The sequence below is a fragment of the Pipra filicauda genome, unplaced genomic scaffold (assembly GCF_003945595.2).
Source record: "Pipra filicauda isolate LSUMZ 115617 unplaced genomic scaffold, ASM394559v2 scaffold80_size11013439_pilon, whole genome shotgun sequence".
NCBI lineage: Eukaryota > Metazoa > Chordata > Aves > Passeriformes > Pipridae > Pipra > Pipra filicauda.
This window is the reverse complement of record NW_024104987.1, coordinates 3,167,808-3,188,511: the sequence shown is the minus strand read 5'-3', so window position 1 is coordinate 3,188,511 and position 20,704 is coordinate 3,167,808. Positions and strand designations below refer to the sequence as shown.

The following is a 20,704-nucleotide window of genomic DNA, read 5'->3' as shown; positions in this document are numbered from 1 at the left end:
CTGGGAGCAAGGTGACAGAATTCCAAACCACAGGAAACCCCAGAGCTGACTGTGACTCACTGAACCTGGCACAGAAATCTGTAAAAATACGTTATTTAAGAAACAATGAATTGAAACCCGGAAGCAACATCAGTCTGAGTTCAAACAAAAATTTAGTTTCACAATAAGTTAGAAAAGTCAAATTAAACTTGCAGTAAAATATAACACAGAGGTTACAATGTAAAAACAAATGTTTTTGTTTTTACATGACGTGCTAAATATTTAGAAAATAATATTATCTTTCCTAAACGTGTTTTTAAAAGTGGTCAAACCAAATGTGTCTCTGGGAGCCACCGATACTTTTAGCCCCAAATTCACCCAATTGTTTTAAATTCATTCACTTGCCCACAGTTCCTGCCATTATCCGTGTGCCTGGCTCGTCAATCACAGGATCAGAGATTGGCACCTCTCTACTAACATTCATCACTTCTCTATATTTTCCTTCAGCACTTTGCATCATTAATTTATCAAGTCTCATTCCATTCAACTCCCACGGCCCCTTTAAGTGTGACAGAGCATGGTCTTGTTCTACTGTTGTCATTTCTTACATATTTGATGTCAGGCAAAACAAATAAGGCTACTCTGCAACAGGAATGCAACATTCAGGGGAAAGCTCCTATCAGACATTAATGAAAGTTTAAGTACCTGAAGTATAAATACAGCATTATTATTTATGGTTATTATTTATAATGTGGCAGCACCTGAAACCACTGCAGCATTTTCCTTATACGGGCACATTCTCATCCCTGTTTTATATGATCTGTTGGTAAAAAATCTATTAAAGCATTTAGGCATGTTTTATTGCCACAGGAATTTCATTTTTATCCAAAAGTTCTTTTGAAATAAGAGTAGATTTTGAGCCTGTCATGTAGCAAAATAATTTGTCCTACAGGAAGCAGCACAAGGGAGTTCAGCACAACCCAGTTAACTTATTAGTCAGTGCCAGACACAGTGGAAACCTTTCCCAGAGTCATCTGGGCAGTCTCAAAGGTCACAGCAAACCTGCTTTTTGACAGGCCACGTCACATTCCCAGGGCAGAACCTACACTGGCACACCCAGGGGTTTTTCTGGAAGATTTTGCAATTAATCACTGTTCTAGAAGCTCAAAAATAAATCAAAAAAGCCCAAAATAAAGGTCTCCCACCTTCTTTTTTTTTTTTAATCCATAACAAAACAATTTCATTTGGAGGGCACTGAACTATTGTCCAGAGATTTTTACATTGTGGAACTGTCCCCTATCAGTGAACCAGGACCTGTCTATGACTAAGAGAAAAAGAATTACAACAGGTTGGATTAAATATGACATTTATCTGTGCAACTACCACCACTGAGCCACTTATTTCACAGACTAAATACAGATATCACAAGCCAGATTTTCTCCTCTCTCCTTATTACTTTTTGTAGGACACTGCATTATATACAAGAAAAAAATACCTGAAATCTCATCCAACCAAATCCCTGCCAAAAGAACAATTCCCAAGCTCTCCATAAGTAAAATTCAAGCAGTTCTTCTGATGGAGAAATATTAACTTAAAGTCCCAGAGCTGTGCATTGTTTTTTCATATTACATTTGACGTGGTTACTCCATCTCCAGGCAGGGTTTCAGCTGGATCTCACTGTCTGTGCTCCTGATCTATGGACGGGGACAGAGGTGAATAAAGCACAGATTTAAAACTGCACATGGGACTTAAGCCAATCATTTTTCCTTTAACTACCAGCTGCTCTGTCAATATATATACTATTAAGGTATGACTTCTGCTCCAGATGCAGTTCAACCTTCTTATTGACCTGAACATTTATACGTTTTCAATCTGGCAGAGAGCAGGAGGTTCAACCCCAACACTCACTCAGCAGCACAGGTATGCTCCAGTGTCTCCTAAAATGTGTAACCTTGTGGGACTTTTTTTAACAGGAACACATTTGAAGGCCTAAATTAGGAAGAGTTTAAAAAACAGGTTTTTTTTTTTCCCCTCCCAAAAATTATATATCTTTAATTTAACACAATTAAGTAATAGTTTATTTTCAGCCTGCCTCATGTCTGTACTAAGAAACGATATTAAACCCAACAGAATAACATTCTCACGTCTGTCTAATCAGGGAAACTGTGAATCAGGTAAATACTTCTTTAAATCAAAGTTTTCTCTGTTAAATAAAGAAATGTTGAACACACAGACTGAAATAATGCCCAAAATGTCAATGCTGAATGCTTCTAAACTAAGATTACACGTTGAAAAACCTCCTCTCCAGGGAATAATGTATACAATTATAACTGACTTTACATAAACTGCAGGTTAAAAAATGAACAATGACAAAAGCTGTGGATGAAAAACACTACAGGGAAGTATTAATTAGTCTGGTGCTAATGAAAAAGAAACAGAAATCCTTACCCTAAAGCTTTCTATAAACCTTGATAAACCACGTATTTGTGTTCAAATATTACCAGTTCACCCCCCATCCCCAGAGCATCATGAAATGGAGAGTTTAGAATAAGGAGTCAATCCAAGAAAATGGTAATTTGTTTTGGAAACTGCAGGATCAAATGGCAGCACTGATTGGAAAGGGAACTCCTCAGTTCAAAGAGGGGCAGATCTGCCTGGAGACACCGAATGCGATGGGATTGTTTGGGGGAAAATATGGCAGAGGAACAAAGAACAGAAGTAAGAGACAGGAAAATTAGGCAGAAAATCGGAGATGTCCCGACAAGGGGCACAGAAGGAGGGTTATTAAGCTCTTTACATTGTGCTACAGGGTATAGACAACACATCCAGGGAATGTGGGCTTGGATCAAGCTCCCGAAGACCAACATCACATGAGGCAATGAGCATCCTCAGCGCCCACCAAGCCAACAGCAAATCCAACACATCCTCAGCCAGCAAACCAATGTTCCCTGGATCCATCACCCCAGGCAGGGGACATCTCCTCTGCTCCCGTGGGAGAACCTCCACTCCCACCCCAGCAAAGCCTGTCCTTTCCAACCCAAACCGTTCCATGACCCGTCTGCTGGAGCAGTGAACACGTTATAAAAACCACCACCAAACCCCTGATCCCTGAAAACTAAGCTTTAACCAGAGGAAGAAGGAACTTTTCTGTCAATAAACAGGTGCCACACGAATCTGGAATCGGTGTGCTGACAATGAGACCCTCCCTTTGTTGGGACTTTATGATTCCTGAAGCAGACATCTGCTCCCAGATCCCTGGGGTTTTGAATTATTTTTAAACTCTGAACAAAGAACACTTAGTACCACATACTTCCAGTTTCACAGCTGAGTTATTTTAAGGAGGCAAGAAACTCATTGGAATATAACTTTTTTTTTTTTTAATTTTGAAATATTTTAGCTTGAAGCTATTAATCTGTCCCTTGAGAATTCAGGAGTTCTTAGAACACTCATTTTAAATATTCGATATCTTTCAGAGCTACAATCTTCTCACACGGCCTTAAAATAAATGCCTGAAAAATCTCACTTTAATAACCCAAATGGAGCCCTTGTAAAGGAAGGGATTGAGTTTCTTCTTGATTAGAAAACTTGCCCTCCCAATCTCCAAATGGAAAATGTTATGCACGTAACCATTTCCTGAAGATGAGAAGCAAAGACCTTTTATTTTCACAGTGCTCTGTGAGGGCAAAGAGAGCTACAGAGAACTCTGCAATGGGGGGTTGTAGGATGGATTTGAGGTCAGGAGATTGGGAATTATCTCCAGGTCACTGTAGGCCAAGGCAGGACTCATTTGAGTGCAAGCTCAACAAAACCCGGGCTAATATTAAAAGGTTGCTTTTGCATTTGCTAATGTTTCATCACTGACTTGATTGTTTCTAAGTTCTTAATGAATTCAAACTCAATTTGCGCACAGTAACATCAAGTTTTAGTCAATTTTCATCTTATGTATTTATAATGGAATTAAGTTTTCCTCTTTTCTACTTTTCTACTTTTACCTCACTCTCCTGCATGAACTATGAATATTATTATCAGAATCTCAGGAAATTCTTTCCTGCTGACAAGACCTGTAGCACGTTGCAGTTCTCACTCTTCCAAGGAGAGACGAAAAGGGACTCTGAAGGCCACTGAAAAATCTAAAAGATTTGCCAGACAAAATGGTTTTATCATCTGAAGGAAAGGTGGTCAACTGCTCAAAACTTCTGCCAGCCAGTTAATGAAGACACTTTGGCAGCATCTTCTGCAGAGAGCACTTCCAGCAAGAAATGAAACACCATCTGCAGGCACAGAGAAGGGAAAAATAGTGGGTTTGTATTAAAAATGAGTTCCTGATCTGTCATTCAGGATGAGATGAGAACTGGGGCTCAGGAGGGTAAGGTGAAATGATTGTGTTCAAAACCTAATTAAAGAGAGCAAACAAACACTGAAGTGGACTTCAGGAAAATATCCATGCCCAGTCAAGGGAAATCCTTTTAATCACGGCAGAAGAATCAAAAATCCTAGTTCAACTTAGACAGAGAAGAAAAGAACTCTTACATCTCACTGTCAATGCCAAAGAAGGCAGGTCATGACTTCCAAACCTGTCAGCAGTCCCCAGGCTTCACTGGTTTTATCTTCTCCTGTCTAATCAAGAAGAGATGCCCAGAAATGTCTCCAAGAGGTCTAAAACTTAAGACACCACCTAAAGCCCAGATGTAATGGAACAATTCAACCCTGTGAACTGTCATTAGGAAAGTTACCTGGGAAATACTTAAATACTTCCAGATTTTTCACATCATTTTAAGCATTAAGGATGGAGCATTTGCAAGTCATGATACATCTGCAACACACCTGCTGGCCAAGAAAAAAATCCTGTCCGTAGGGAGAGCACCCTTGCTTATTGTTTGCAGGCAGATGGTCCTCTCACACCTGACACAAGAGACCCCCCACCTGCCCAAAGAGCTCTGAGGACAAACTTCTGAGCACCAGAAAAACAGCAGCAGCAGAGAAGATGATGTCCATCACCTTTAAATTGGGTAAATCAATTTGACCAAAGTGTCACCAAAGTGACACCCAGGGATGGGAGAAGGGTCGGGGCAGAAACTCTGGGGGAGCCCCGAGGAAAGGGAGGAAGGGAAAGCACAGCTGTGGAACAAGAACATTAACACTACTTAGGAAAAAAAAAAACAAACCAGGAAAACCCCAAAGCAAAGACCTAAAAGAGTAAAAGCTGAGTAGAAATGCTCACTAAAGAAGTGTGTCCACCACTGCTCGTGCCACGGTCGGGTTGCTCCTTTCCACCTGAGGGATCTTCCCAGGGGTTCTACCATTTTCTTCAGATTGAAATTTTATTTTAAATGGAAAGATGGACATTTTTATTTCATTTCCACAAATGCTGGCATTTTTTTCCCTAACTTTTTTCAAGCAGCCAGCAAGTGCTGTCTCAGGAGGTAGCAAGCTATATCTTGAAGGGACTGTACAGATTAATAACGTGCTTTGAAGAGTACTAAGGAGGTCAATCTGTCTAATTCAGTTTAATTGAACTAGACACAGATGATATATGATTTAGTTTAATTAGGCTGTAGATAAAGAACATCTCAACATAAGGCATGCCAGTCAAGGAGAAATCATTAAATAGAAGCACAGACTTGAAAATACACAAGGCCAAAACCTTTGCTGCATAATGGAGAAACTGGGGCAATATCTCTTTCTACCAAAGGATCGAAAGATCAGTCCCAGGAAGAATAAGGAAAAACTTCACAAGTTGGTATATGCACGATAAGTAAACTGGGAAAATTGAAAAATACATTCTGAGAAAAATTTATTTATTACGAAAGTAATGCTGGTTCTTTCATTACAGAGACATAATGCAATAAGGCACAGTAATCTATCACAAACTATAGTTACAATTAAATAGATTATTCTACCCATCCATTAGGGAGATCTAATTAGGGAGTATCATTAGCAAGGACATAATTCATTTTTTTCCTTTGTTTTTCGACTACTACCTATTAGTTTTCTCCCTTTATTGACAGACTTCACCTTTAAGTTATCATCTTTTAAGTCAGAACAGCATTAACAGACTTTTTAAAACTGACTATACTCAGATGATTTTGCACTAGGTTGAGAATATTGGAGAAATCCACTTCAAGCATTTTTTTCCTACTCTTCTTTTTTACATTGTTATTCCAGTAAGTTTTTGGAACATAAATACTGGCCTTATTTACACCTCCATCTCTTAATCACAATGAATAAAATACATATAAAAGCTTATAAAAAAAAGATGGGGTGACTGTGTAACTCTGCATTTCAGGCAAAATAGATGGTGATTATGGGCACATTTCCTGCCACAAACTGCAGCAGAGACCCCAGTGGTCACCCACAGTTCTGCCACAGACATCACCTGCAGTAGAAATTTCTCCTTATCGTGGCTATTTGAGCTTCCTAAATCCCAAGGACTGCAGGAGCACACCCCAAACTGCAGCATCATCTCCTATTCCATTTCCTACTAAATGAACTATAAATTTTTTATCTGAATTTACAGGCACCGTTCACCAGCATTTCTGCAGCAGTTCGTGCCATCACCACCACAGCCAAAGCCATTTTCTGCCTGGCAGTTTGGAGGAGATGCCCTGAGCATTTCTGTATAATCCACATTTCCCTGAGTGCTCTGCACGGAATAGGTGCAGCACAGTGCATTTTGCATCTTTCTTGTTTTTATTGCAGTTGTAAACCTCACATACTCTTTATTCTTGTGTTAAAGAAACAGTTTAAATACCAAATTTGTAAATCAAGCACAGTTCATTAAGCACTGAAGACTCCCACTGACTTAGATGCAAATTTTGTACTAATGTTGGAAATGCCTGGAAACCCACTGTTTCCAAGACCTTTTCCTGAATTTCTCTTTGCTGTCTGGATTTCCAAGGCAGTACTTTGCATTCAGCCCATTTTACAAAAACCTGTTCAATTCAGAGCAGCTCACATTTATATTGAGCTTTCCCTTGACAAACAAGTGATTTCTTAAAACTGAGATGCTCAGCCACATAAATTGCAGTCCTGAGGTTTTTTTCCACCCAGGTATTAGTGTACCTGTGATGCTTTTTAAACACATATGTACCATAAATACATTTAGATATATGGAGAAGTTTATGCACAAATAGACATGCAACTGCATGAGAAAAAGCCTCTGTGCAAACAGCACATATCTTACATTTTAAACAGCACAGAACACCCTCCCACACTCCCACATGAGGTGTTTGTGATTTATTAACCTAATTTTCAAAAGCACCAAGTGCCTACTTGCAGCTCTTGTTGACTCTGCTGGGGAACACAAGCACTAAATGGAAAATGAACAATATCTGTGTGTGCATGTCTCTGGGTGTGTGGATGAGGAATTCCATACCCCCTTTAGAGTAGGGCAAATTTTGCCAAAAGGCCTTAATTAAAAAAAATAAATCTCATCTTCATGGGTGACAGTGACAGAAGACTAAAAAAAATTGCTGCTCATGAGGAGGAACTTGATTTTTAGATGTGATCCTCTTGAACCCCACCTTCAGGAAACGTTTAATTTTTGGAATTCTCCATTGATTAAGATGGATTGGTCTTTTATTGCAGTGACTAATAACCCAAATTCTTGGAGTGTATCCCAACAGTATTGGCAAAACAAGCAGTAATGAACCTGAGCAAATGGACTCTGTGACAAGAGCAGAGAGACTGGAAAATAAAATGCAGTGCAATGACAGCAAAAGTGGAAAAAAAATTCAAATGGCACTGTTTTCCTCATCTATTTTAGAACTACTTGAAAATTAACTTTTATTAGAGTAGCCATTTCTGGACTATTATGTCACTAAAGTGACTTGATTTGGATATAGAACCTCCTTGAGAAGGTGCCTGGAGTAGTTCAGGTCTATGTTCAGTCTCCTCATTTGACCCCAGGGCTTTATTGTTGCCAAATACAAAGCACTAGGAAACACTTTGATTTGATTTGAGCTTGTAAGACCAGTAAACAGCTGTACCTTCTCACAGAAGAGCAAAGGATTAGTCTGGAATGGGAGAATAGAACATTTTCTACCCCTTTATTCTCTATTTAAATGCGCTTCCAGCAACTTTAAAAAAGAAAAGCAAGGATGTGTGCTTCTATTTCTCTTAATTTTACCTCTGTGTGGCAGTTTCTAAACAAGGCATGTTAAATATAAACTCATTTGTGTTTGACCCAAGTCTTTCATATTATCCATGGCAAATCCCCTTTGTGCAGGAATATTGAACAAAGTCCGTTGATTGCAGAGTTCTTTTTATTTTCGTGAATGGTCCAATCATGCTCTTGGCACACAAAGAGACAAGTAGCAGATGTTAAACAAGACTCTGAGGGATTATACATTTCTCCTAAAAGTTACAGGACTGCTTTCATTTCTTCTGGTTTTTTGGTTTTGGTTTGGTTTGGTTTTTTTTTTTTTTTTTTTACTGTCCTTCTATATTTTATGCTTCTGCTTCTCCCAAAGCATTTTCCTTCCTCCTGCACCCTTTCAGAGCCAGAGCCATTTGGGAGCTCCTGGCAGATCAGCAGAAGATGCCAAGAGTTCACACCAGAGGATTTCAACTCCTATTCCAGCTGATAATAATAAACCAGAGCATTGCCTTCACTAAATCTCAAAATCGAGAACTAAATTTCACTCATGACGAGTCCTTCAGCACCAACAAGGTCTAACCTAAATAGCTACTGTAATAACCAGGTTTCAAAAAACTCCAAGTTTTGGACTTTTTCTTTCTAAAAAAAAAAAGAAAGAAAAGTAGCCAAAGCTATGCAGACACTTCTTCTAACTATTTTTACAGAGGCTTTTATCTCCTTTCGGGTCATTCTCTGCTGGTCTGATGCTCCTGTTGCCATAGGAACAGACCCGAAGGTGCTTTGTTACAGATTACAATGGTTTCCCCAACACAGACATTTCTTTCCTGCCTCAGTTCAGCAGGTACCCTTCTCATGGGGACAAAGGGGAAACGGAATAAATCAATCTCTAACTCTTCTATCTATTAAGTTCTCATTACCAGAATACATGATATGATTTTACTTTTACTTCAGAAGCTCAGTCAATGATCACTGATACTTTAAGGACTGAGTTTCATTAACTACCCAGGCCATGCTACAGTTAATTGATTTGCAAGGGAACAGCAAAAAATCAAATTATGGAAGGAAACATGATTGCCATAGTGTTACTTCAACAGAAGCATCAGGATTTTGTTTTTCACCACTGGTTTAAAATCTCTTTGCACCAAGTTTCATTAGGCTGATATAAAAAGCAATTATAAAACGAGAGAATATTTTGTGCCAAGGACAACACCTAATACATGTTCCCTGAGACCACTGGCTACTTGAAGACCAATCCTATCTTTTCCAAAGGCCGAAGAAAAATCTGTGAACTGTTTGGATCTCTTCAGACTTTAACCCCAATAATGGACAGTGAAAATTAACAAACAACGAGAGCACGGCCAAGAACAAAACTAAACTCTTCCAGGACCAGACAAATGGAGCTCAAATGGCCAAGGATGGCAGCTGCTCCCTTCCCAGTCAGGATGTGCCTCCACCTCCACTCCTTGCTTTTCCTCTCTCTCTTTCATCACTCTGTTCCAGGGTCAAAAAAGCCTGGATGAAAGAAACTTGCTCTCTCCTCTAAGTACAAGTTGTTCTTTTCTCCCCACCCCCTGAGGTGTTCACTGGAGTTGTGGGATTTATATCAAAAACCTGAGGCTACGCCAGTTTAACTCAGCAGTGATGGGAAAACTTGTCCCGGCACCTCAAGGACAGAGCCCCCAGGAATTCAGGGATAGGTGCATCTCTGGTGACACACCAGAATTATTTGTGGCATACGGGATCTACAGAGCTTTTCAAATTAGCCCACGCCTTTTATTCCAAATTAAGATCTCATCTAATTTTGGCCTCAGAACCGCCACCTCAACAAACAGACAGTGCTAAAAACAACCAGCATCCTGCAAGGTTCTCTCAGTGGTCTGTGACTGTTGGCATCTCTTCCAGCTAATAAGTTCAGTGTGCCATAATCACTCTTTAATTTTAAAAGCCACGTGATTGTGGGGGTGGAGCCTGATAGAAGTGTCCATGGTACATTTTGCACGTGGTATCTCATGTAATAAAACAGATTATTAGTAATTCTTAAGCATTCTCCCCCCCCCAAACCTCAATATCATGTCATCACATTAACATACAGATTATAAAGATTGACACAAGGGATTTTTGCCAAGGGTAAATATAAGCTGACAAGGAAATAATTAAATTCAACTTAAACTGCCCAACTCAATATACTCTTAACAATTGGAAAGTAAAGGTTGTTGGAACAATGTCAGCTTCAATTTGGGGAATCAGGAAGAGTTTTGGTGGTGAAATCAGCACCCAGCAGTTGCTGCAGCCATTGGAGTTACTGCCACTAAAACTGGATCCCTATGGACAAGATTTCTTTTTACTGCTGGGAATAACTTTGCTGAGAGTTCTCCTTTTATAGTACCACTGCCTAATTGTTCTGCAGTGCTAACTTATGAAAATCACGGATATTTTTAGGTTCATCATTTATATACATCTCCTAACTCTCAGCAGAACTCTGCTCAATGATTAACTCTTACCAGGATCACCTATGTTTCAATGTATATTGTAGAACGAATGCCTAGAAAATAAAAATATAAAGTCTAACTTTTATGTTATTCTGCATTTGCACCGTTCCGGATTGGGAAAACAAAAAATAGATTATTTATAACAAAATGATTTGAAAAGCTATGAACTTTCAAAGCTCAGAGACTACAACAAAAAACCAGTTAAACTCCACTCCTGGTGCCTCAGGTACCAGCCCCATGAACTGAAAGACTCAAGGGCTGCAGTGGAAGAGCTGAACAAGAGTCCCAGGCTGTGTGTGGGCAGCCACCCCCCACGGATTTCCTACCTGTGGGTGTGCAAGGAGAGCATTCACTCAGCTCCTTTCAAGACTGCAGTGAAAATTTTTCCATGCACCTTCTGCAGATGGACAGAGAGTCCATTTGGAGATTGCATTACAGGGCAAAGGGAAAGGGTGGGAATTACAAGTACTTATGAAAGTTCATGAACCTGCTCCTCCGTAATTTAATTCTGTTTTTACTGAGGTTCATTCACCGTAGCTAAAAGCCATTTCAGCTGCAATAAAAAGGAGTCTGTGCTTTAATTTAGGAATAGAAGGTACAAATGTTCTCCCAGGAGATGATAAATGCAAACACATTCCAGTACAAGAGCTGCTTTCAAGTAACCCATGAGGCTGCTTCCAGCTCCTTAAAAGAAGGCATTTGGGGGAGCAGTGCCATGAAGAGCCCTGTGCAGCCAGGGAGGAGCAATCCAAGCATCCCTGGAGGAATGGGGGGATCAGGAAACACGCTGGGCACGGGCTCTGAGCATCCATGGCAGGTGAGGAGCTCATTCCCAAACACTGGCAGTGCCTGGCAACCGGGCAGGAACAGAAGGTGGAGAGGGTGACATATGGTGACCATGAGCATGAAACCTTTATTTCTCTGTAAACTTGCTGCACTGACTGTGATCTCGCAGATTTTGGCAGCCTAGGACTCACTTTTGGGGAAAGGGGAGTAGTAATTTAGTAAGGAATAGCATATTTTGACAAAAGCATGTTTGCATTCTAGATGTTTTATAATAAGAATATTACCTCCTGCCTCCATCTAATAATGCCTATTGCAAACACAGTCAACGTGATTAATAATTTTCATAATCAGAAAACTCAGACACACAAACACATTGAGTTGGTATCTCAATTTGTAAATAGAGGGGGTTTTATATTTTTGTTGTTTGGGGTGTACAGTGAAAACTGGAAAATTTATTGCATCAGAGCTGTTTAAGAATCACTTCCAAAAATTCATAGAAGCTTCTTTTCAAGAGAACATTTCTGTTAATCTGGCAAGCAGTGAACTGTATCTTGCCAGATCTTCCTGCCTTTGTGTATCTTTTGTGATGAAGTGAGAAGGTTTTTATTTTCATTAAAAACAAAAGATTTCTGGGAAAAGATTGCCTATTATTCAAAATTCAGATTAGCAATTAAAAAAACCCCTAAACCTTACTGGCATATGGTTGGAATTGATGATCCTTAAAGTATTTTCCAAGCCAAACGATTCTGTAACATTTTACTAAATTATGTTTGTTGTTGCTCTATCTCTCATGATGTCCAACATTGACAAGAGTTGCTTTTCATAATAAAAACAACCAAAGGGTTAAAAGCAAATCAGACAAGCCCTGCTGCTGCATTTCATTATCCTTGGGAAAAGACTGCAAAGCTTTCTGATTAAAATCCCTTTTTAACTAGTTCTACAGTAAGTCTTAATACTGAGCTTCCAGTTACTGCCTTTTCTTTCCATGAATTTGGTTTGGGGTTTGCTTTTTTTTTTTTTCTTCTTCTTTTTTAATTCCCTAGAGCAGTAAAGCAACTCTCCTTTTTCACTCTGAAACCAGTCTCCTACATGTAAACATAATCTGGGAGCAGGATTAAAGGCAAGTGGGGAAAAAAATCAGAAAAAAAAAAAAAAAGAAAGATTTCAGCATTACCTGGAACTGAACAGAGAAAGAAATCTGGTCAAGGCAACTAAACCCTCCAGGTCAGTCTAATTATATTCATTTATTCCTGCTTAGCACAGAGGTGATTCTTCAAATCATTTGTCTCCCAGCCACGGCTATAAATGACAGTGTAATACTGCACTAAATGTGGGTATCAGCACTGCTCCAAGCCTGAGGCCAAACCCAAGCCCACTGCTGTCACAATGTAGGTTATCATTTACGAATTAACATTTCCCACTGGTCCCCCAGCATCTGAAATTTGGAGGGTCAGTCTTTCTCCTCCCAACCCTAAAACCATAGAAGCCATCAAATGAAAAGCGAGGTGGAGCCTCCCAGGGCTCGTGTCACATCCCCCCCCCAGCCCTCAGAACACAGGCAATATCTGCAGCACTGCATGGAGAAACCCCAACACAAAAATCCCAATTTCTTCCTTTGCTAACTCATTGCAGCAGCTCCCCATCATACAGCTAGAAATCTTCACTGTCATGGAGTTAATTCTCCCTTGCCACAAGCTGCCTGTTCAAGACCTGGTTAGAGCTTAAGAGACAAGGAAAATATTCAAAGTCATGTTTTAAAGGCCTCTAACATTTTAGTTCTTTTCCAAATTCCGAATGAGGAGCTGCAGAATTCTGCATAAAACAGCCCACTGAAAAATAGAATAGTAATTTCTAACATATCCTTTCAGGAAAACCCTAATCTTTGTATGTTTGGGGCACTGCTGGCCAGCAGTGAGTTTATGACCCCCTAAAAGACCTACTCCAGTTTCTCCTGCACCAGAGCCTTCACCATCAGTTCACATCATTTGTTTTCTTCCCCTCTGAATTGTGATTTTTTTTTTTTAATTTGTTCTAATAAATTGTAGCTTAATACATGAAAAGAACCCTGAAATATTGTACTCTAGAGCTGCATCATCCCAATATCCAACCCACAGATGAAAACACCCAACTCCTGCAGCATCCCACAGAACCTCACAGTTGTTCAAATTTAGACTGAGCCTTCCAATGTGCTTAAGATAATAAAGCTCCCAAATAATTTCAGTATCAAGAGGCTTATAGACTTGAAAATCTTTTCCATATCTGTCACCTCTGACATCCATGAGGTCACTTACCCTGCAAATGGGATGAGAGGGCTTTGCTGGTTCATTTTGCGTCAGCACACATCTGGAGCTTCCCAATTCATTCCCTCCCAGGTCCTTAAAATACTGAGAACTCACTAAGCACAGTCAGAGTTCATATCCTTTGACTGAACACTCGCTTGCTCTCATTAAGAATATTTTCACTTTTTAATTTCTATGTATTTTGCTCATAAACCTCCTTTGGATTCTCTATTATTAAAACCTGAAAGGCAAATAGTGCTGATCCAGAGGCCACGATCTCTGAGTTCTTGGGCACTCCAAGTCTTATAATCTTGTACTAAAAAAGTATAATACAGTCAAATACTATTCTAAATTACTGGTGGTCTTCTGTTTTTTAATTATATGTAGCATGGAATTAGAAACATTTTAACATACTACAAGCAATTCAAAGACACCTCCTGGTCACTGCATTCCATTAACAAATATTTAACTCTCCATTTTAAAACATCCTTTTTGAAAGAAACTTGCCTAATTATTCCTTAACACTAAACATGTCTTAAAGCTTCTTACAGCATCAGTCAACTTTTGAGGCTGCTCTTACATTTTTTCACTAATTTACTCAAGTTCTAAAGTATTTCATCGACGACTTAAAATAGTTTTATGGACACCAAGTGTCTTCCAGAAGGAAGCATCTGAACTGGTGATGATGCTTCCTGTGACTTGGGAGGACACCAGTAGCAGGAGCTGTTAAATTGTCCTCAGCAGCATCACCACAAAAAAGGAGATGAACAATTTCTATTCAAACCCCAGAGAGCCATTAGATAGCAGGAAAACAACTTCCTGAGCTGCTGTTTTGCTGAGACACCGGAGCTCACGCCCTGCCAAGCATTAAGGAAATGTAACGTTTCTTGATTGTGTGAATTCCTATTTCACTGAAACAGGATATTGTTCCCCAGACACTGTCATTTCAATGCTAGTCGAGGATGACCACTTTATTCACAAGTATTATTTTCCTTTTGGCACAAACATGGACCTTTCAACCTCACATTTCGGTGAGTCTGAGGAAAGCAAAAAGAGGTTCATTTTAAGCTTCCCTCTTCTACGCTCACCTTTATTAAAGCATGCAGTTTTCAGGTAATAAAAATAATTTATTCCCTCTTTTACAACAACAGAATGCTGTAGGAAGTAAAAATGTTACACAAGGGGACAGTATTTGTACACCACCATTTTTGGCATGATAGAGACCATGGGGCTTTTCTACAGCTGAGGAGTCAGTGTATGAAATGCTTGGCATGTAAAAAGGGCTAGGAAGGAAGACAAGGTCTGTGGATAGCAGAGTCTGAAATCCCTCCTGTTTCCTAAATGACTGCATTTAAATATTCAGAAATTCAAAAATCATTTTTGTTGCAACTGTTAAATATATTTAAAAATTTACTAGAACCGTCAGTGGAGCTTCCACTTCCTGCAGGGGATTGCTGCAGCCAAAAAATGTTACCAAGAGTTTTGAAACCAAATCCAAGACAGAAATCTCTCTGCACATGATTTATTTTTTTAAGCAGTTCAATTCTCTCTTTCAGAAGAGCTTTACTTTAAATATATACTTTGATCTCACCCTTCCTCCACACGAGCACATTCAGCTTTCATGGAAATCAGAGGGGAGTTCCTAAAAATTACAGGGGTTTTGCCCTTTGGAGTCTGACAACTAATGAACCTCTGCCCATCCCTGAGGCACCTTGCTCAAGACAAAGCCAGAGATGAATCCTTGCTCTCGTGCCCCAGATCCCTCAGGCCTCAGCAGGGATGTCTGGGAACACTCACCTGCAAGAAATGCCTCCCCTGAGGGCTGAAGGCAGTTTTGCTTCTGAGTGGGAAATGTTTTGTATATGGAAATATTTTGTGTTCTAACCTTGACTGTCACCCACGGTGGGGCACCACCTCCCTGACAGGCTGCAGGTTCTCCTTGTTACAAATGGAGGGACAGGACGAGGGGGAATGGTTTTGAACTGAAGGAGGGTGGGTTTAGATTGGATATTGAGAAAGAATTCTTCACTAAAAGGGTGGGGAGGCCCTGGCACAGGTTGCCCAGAGAAGCTGGGGCTGCCCCATCCCTGGAAGTGTCCAAGGCCAGGTTGGACGGGGCTTGGAGTAACCTGGGCTAGTGGGAGGTGTCCCTGCCCATGGTAGGGGTGGAATTAGGTGATCTTTAAGGCCCCTCCCAACCCAAAACATTCTGTGATTCTATTATTATTAAATAAATTTAACTGACAATTATTCTAATGATGTATTTGTAAGGATTGCCTCATTTATATTAAAAATACAGAGCACAATAATGTAACAATATCTTAATACACGATAAATATTATTATATAATTATTACCCTGGAAAATTAATTTTATTAATGAAACTATTACTCTCACAATAAATGGAAAGGTTACATCATGCAAAGCCAGTGGAGAATTTGAGTACACAAATTAATTGTGCACCTGCATGAAGTAATTTAGAAAAGGATGTTTTAATATTTAAAACTCTGCTAAATATTATGATAAGCTTTATAGCACACTACATTTCAGAACAAAGCTTGCAGTGATTGGGGTAGGAATAAGTTTCTGAATTTTAAAAGGGTTGACATTATAGTCAAACATTTCAGTAAATTAAAGTATAACATTCTCCAATCCTCTTTGTGTAATAGGACCCACTAATGTAGCACAATTTCAATAAAACATATTTATTTTCCGATTGCTTTTAATCTTCAAAGTGTTTTTCAGCTATTGCTTCTGTGTAAATATTGAAAATTATCATTTGGTAACCCAAATAACAAAATAAGGCATTAGACTGATTTATTTAATCACCAAGGCCAAAAACCAAATCACGAAATGCACCAGCAATATTAAAGACTATTAACAACCTGTCACAGAACAGATTCTATAACCATGAAGAGATTCACGATAAAATTAAATGGTCTCACACACAAATGTGTGTTCTCATTTCTGAACTTTGGGCGAAAACGCTGAAGAACCCATTTTGAAAAAATAAAAATCATCAAGAACTTTTTCAAGAGCCAAATCATTCATTAGAGACACAGCAGAGCTACCCATGAGTGTCACCACTAAAACTGTTCATCAACAGCAACTTTAATTAACAACTTAAATCACGACTGAGCACTAAGTTAAAACTGGAACAGGAGAACCTGAGCAAGGTAACTACACTCTTAACTTAAGCACTTTTCTTATGCACCCAAATTTAATAATGTAAAATATTTTAAAATTCAACTTCTAAAAATTTTTCTCAGTCCTTTAACACGTCCCTGTATTTAAATTTAAAAATGAGAGAACTTTTTAATATCTGAAATTTTCCAAAACCCCTTGTGGCTTCTGCCCATATATTGCTGGCTGCCCTGATGGCTGGAATATTGAAACAATTCATGAGAAGCTCATTAAAACCTAACAAGACAAGTCTTCTGGTGCATCTCATCAGAGCAGATAATAGCCTACAATCTAGAGCATGAATATAAGAAACAAAACAGAGCCTTTCAGACAAAGAACACTTGGAATGCATTGTTCCCATAAGCAGATGTTAAATTACTTCACTGTAAAGTGGAATTTATAAAACCCAAAGAAATTGTTATTTTTCTGTGAACAAACAGGATGAGTTCATTATTGCAGCAGGGTGACACCAGGGTCCTGCACACGTGTCTCCCTATGTAGGCAGAGGTGTTGAAAGGTGTTGTTTTTGGTTGTTGACCAAAAATGCAACTTGTACAGAGAAGTACTGACAGGGCAGGATGCAATGGGTGTATCCAGACTGCCAGACTGGCTCAAACATGACAATAATTCTTAAAAAAAACTTAGATAAGCCAGCTGGCTCGAGATTAAACTATCATTTAATTGGAGCTGTAGATCCTTGTGTGCAGAGAGACAAGGACCAGAGACAGCTCAGAAGATACACCTTGAGATAAGATGGATACAAAGAAAGCTCAGAAAATGCCTCAGAGCCTTTCCTGGGAATTGTTAACATCAAATACACCCCACAGAAAGCAAACAAAATCAAATGCTGACTTCATGCCTGGGTAAACACCTCGGGGTCGTCACGTTCCGAGGACACCGTTCCTGGTCGCACATTCATTCTTACTTTTCTTATCAAAAATAGATCTCCACAAATATTTGCCTCAGAACCGTAAAAAAACCCACTCAATTACCTGTCGTAAAGAACATATTGATGCTGTTTGTCATTTAGTCTCGTGGGTATAACAACATCAAACTGTGTAAAACAATGTATTAAATGCGTGTACTCACATCAGTGTCGGGCCCCTTGTCAGCCCCAGGACAAGAGAAGGTAACGAACTCATGGCACCTCTTATGAACCACAAAACAGCAAACTGGTGAAAAGAAAAAAAAAAGGGGAAACCAACAGTTAGAATGGCACAGGTTTGGTAGTGTTGTTTTTTTTTTTATCTTTTCTAATAAATATAATTACTGAAGAAATAAAACTTCTAGTCAAATATTTCACCTGTAAGTCAACGAAAGAAAGCAGAGCCTCGTGTTAAGTAAGATACAAGACACCAAGTAAACACTATAATTAAAGAGGAGATAAGCATGCACAATTAAAAAACAAAAGACTCTACACAATGATACATTTTTAATGTTTAAAGCAGCCCACAGGGTTTGAATATAGTGTGGGATGACAATTCTGTGAAGCCACATTTCCTGAATCTAAATCCCTGTCACAGGGACTGTCAATGTGCACTCAGCAAGAGCAGGAGGCAGAAGCCAGGAATGTTAAGCTGGAATGAAACCCATCCTTGGGTGTAGGATTTGTTCACCTGAATGCCTTGGTGAAGGTCTCTATCCAATGTCTTTAGTTAATTATTTCTGTGAGGAACCAAAGCTCTGAGTGAAGCCTGTTGTAGAGAACAGAGTGTTCTCATATCACAGGATGGCAGGAGATAATGGGAAAAGAAAATGAGCTCCTGATTGCAATATGAATGCCATTTAATATTTATGAATGATCTCAAAGAACTTTTTCTTTCTGAGATAAGAAAAGCTTATTTTAATTTAACTATGCCATAGGACTGAGGCTATAGGTTGTCCCAGACAGGTACCTCCAAACCACATGAAAAGAACAATTTGCTTGAGTGTGCTTACTTTAAGAAGTCAGTATTTCAGCTTTTCACCCCCATTATGGGCTCTTTCTTAATGTTAAGCTTAGTTCAGGTATTTCAAAACTGGTCCACATTTCAACAAAACAAAACAATTGAGATTTGAGACTGAGAAACTCTGGTACTAAACACTGTGGCATCAAGCAGTGAGTCAGGAGAGCAGAATGAAGTGATGCAGAAGTAATTCACAGTTTCTTTACAGATAATCCATTCCCTGTATACTTTGAATTTTGCATTTCCAACACATAAAAATACATTATTTCAAAGGATGCTTCTAAAGAATAAAATAGATTTGAATCAACTGACAATTGCAAACCTGGAATTTCCTCAAATTCAGGGGAAATCATAATAAATCATCTCAATTGTTCTGAAGAGCTCACTTCACCAGGCAACTTTAACAGTTCTCTATCCCACTTAAAATGTCTGTGACTTGATTTCACCTAATGAAGAGCTGAGAAAGCTGCTTTCAAGTGCCCTGCCTGTCACTGCAGTGTCCAACCACAATTCCACCCTAATGCCAGGCCGGCCTCGTTCACATCCCCGAGTCGCCCGTCCAGCTTTAAAGAACTCTAATCACCCTTCTGCCTCTCTCCAGCTCTTTTCCATCAGCATCCCATGCAGCAATTGTTTCCAACTGTTCTATTTCTGACATGGCATATGTTTATTCTTTGGGCAAAGGGAATGAAGTGGGCTTTGCTCCACTGATTCCAGATAAGCTCTGCCGACTTGACATGAGCCAGAGTTCTGGCTCAGTGTCTGCTGCCCACTCGGTCGTCTGGTTTGTTAATCAATCTAAATCCCAATGAATCCTACAATTATCATTTTGGTGGTTTGTTTCTACCAACTGGAAGATCACTAAGTGGCAATTACCATTAATATTACTTGCAGCTGAAACGTGTTTTACTTTCAAATGTTATTTTTGGTTCCAAACCTTCCACTCTCAAAGACAAAAGACTGATTTGTGTTCGCAGGAATAAATCACATGCAGGAAAAAAAAACATCTTGGTATATCCTTCAGAAAACAAAGGAGTTAACTAATTACTTTGTATGCAATGATCATACAGTTGCAAAATATAATGTGATAATTTATGCAAAAGTTCTAAGAAATACTATGGGAACATCCAGAAAACTTGTAGAATAGAGCCTGCTGTTCAAATTAGGACCTTCAAGTGGCTACTCCAAGTCTGCCTTTATTCAGCAATGTATGTTATGGAAACTGCATATTTGGGCAATTCTTTTGGGCAGGATTTATGAAACATCATAGTCACATCTTATCTCTGAGCTGGCAACATCTCACTGCACGATAAGGAACTCATTCAACCAGAGACAATGTCGACCTTGTTTTAAATTCCATATAAGTATCAAGATAAATACGTAGGAAGAACAGTGCCACTGTTTTCCACGGCCTCATTCCGTGGCTCTGAACTTTAGCTGTTAACTTCCTTGGAAATGATGCTCATCACACTGCAGTGAAATCACAATTCAGCTGCCAAAATAAGTAAACCAGAGAGATTTGTCCTTTCAGACTTTGGGTGCACCTCAAACCCAGTCACTTCCTAAGGCTTTGATTATCAATGTTCACTACTGAGCTCTTAAAGCTGAACTTCTGTTCAGCCTAATAATAGACTGACTAATGTGGGCACCTGAACACAGACTGTATAAACTCTTTTCCTCTTATTTCCCATTTGTAATGGTTTATTTATCTCCAAAGAACTTGGTTCCTCAGTAAGTGATCCGAATGCATCAGCCCTCTCTGATCTTCAGAGAATACTCAAATGAGAACCAAATAGTTTGACATAAAAATAAACAATGGAATAGGCAGCTCTCATGGACTCATAAATCTAAAGGGAAAAGAACAAGGGTGAACTGAAATCCCTTGTTAGCAGCTGTCATCTCCATACATAAAATTTAACATCCAAATTTTCATGTTGAAATCCAG

General features: G+C 39.2%; 1 protein-coding gene across 2 annotated transcripts in view; it reads right to left on the bottom strand.

Moving 5' to 3' along the window:
* PRKCA (protein kinase C alpha) overlaps positions 1-20,704 on the bottom strand; it is a 140,837-nt gene that overhangs the window by 65,918 nt on the left and 54,215 nt on the right. For both annotated transcript variants that reach the window (XM_027749708.2, XM_027749710.2), the window contains exon 3: positions 17,903-17,985. In XM_027749708.2, coding sequence (XP_027605509.1) covers positions 17,903-17,985 — 83 coding nt within the window. The remainder of the gene's footprint in view (positions 1-17,902; positions 17,986-20,704) is intronic.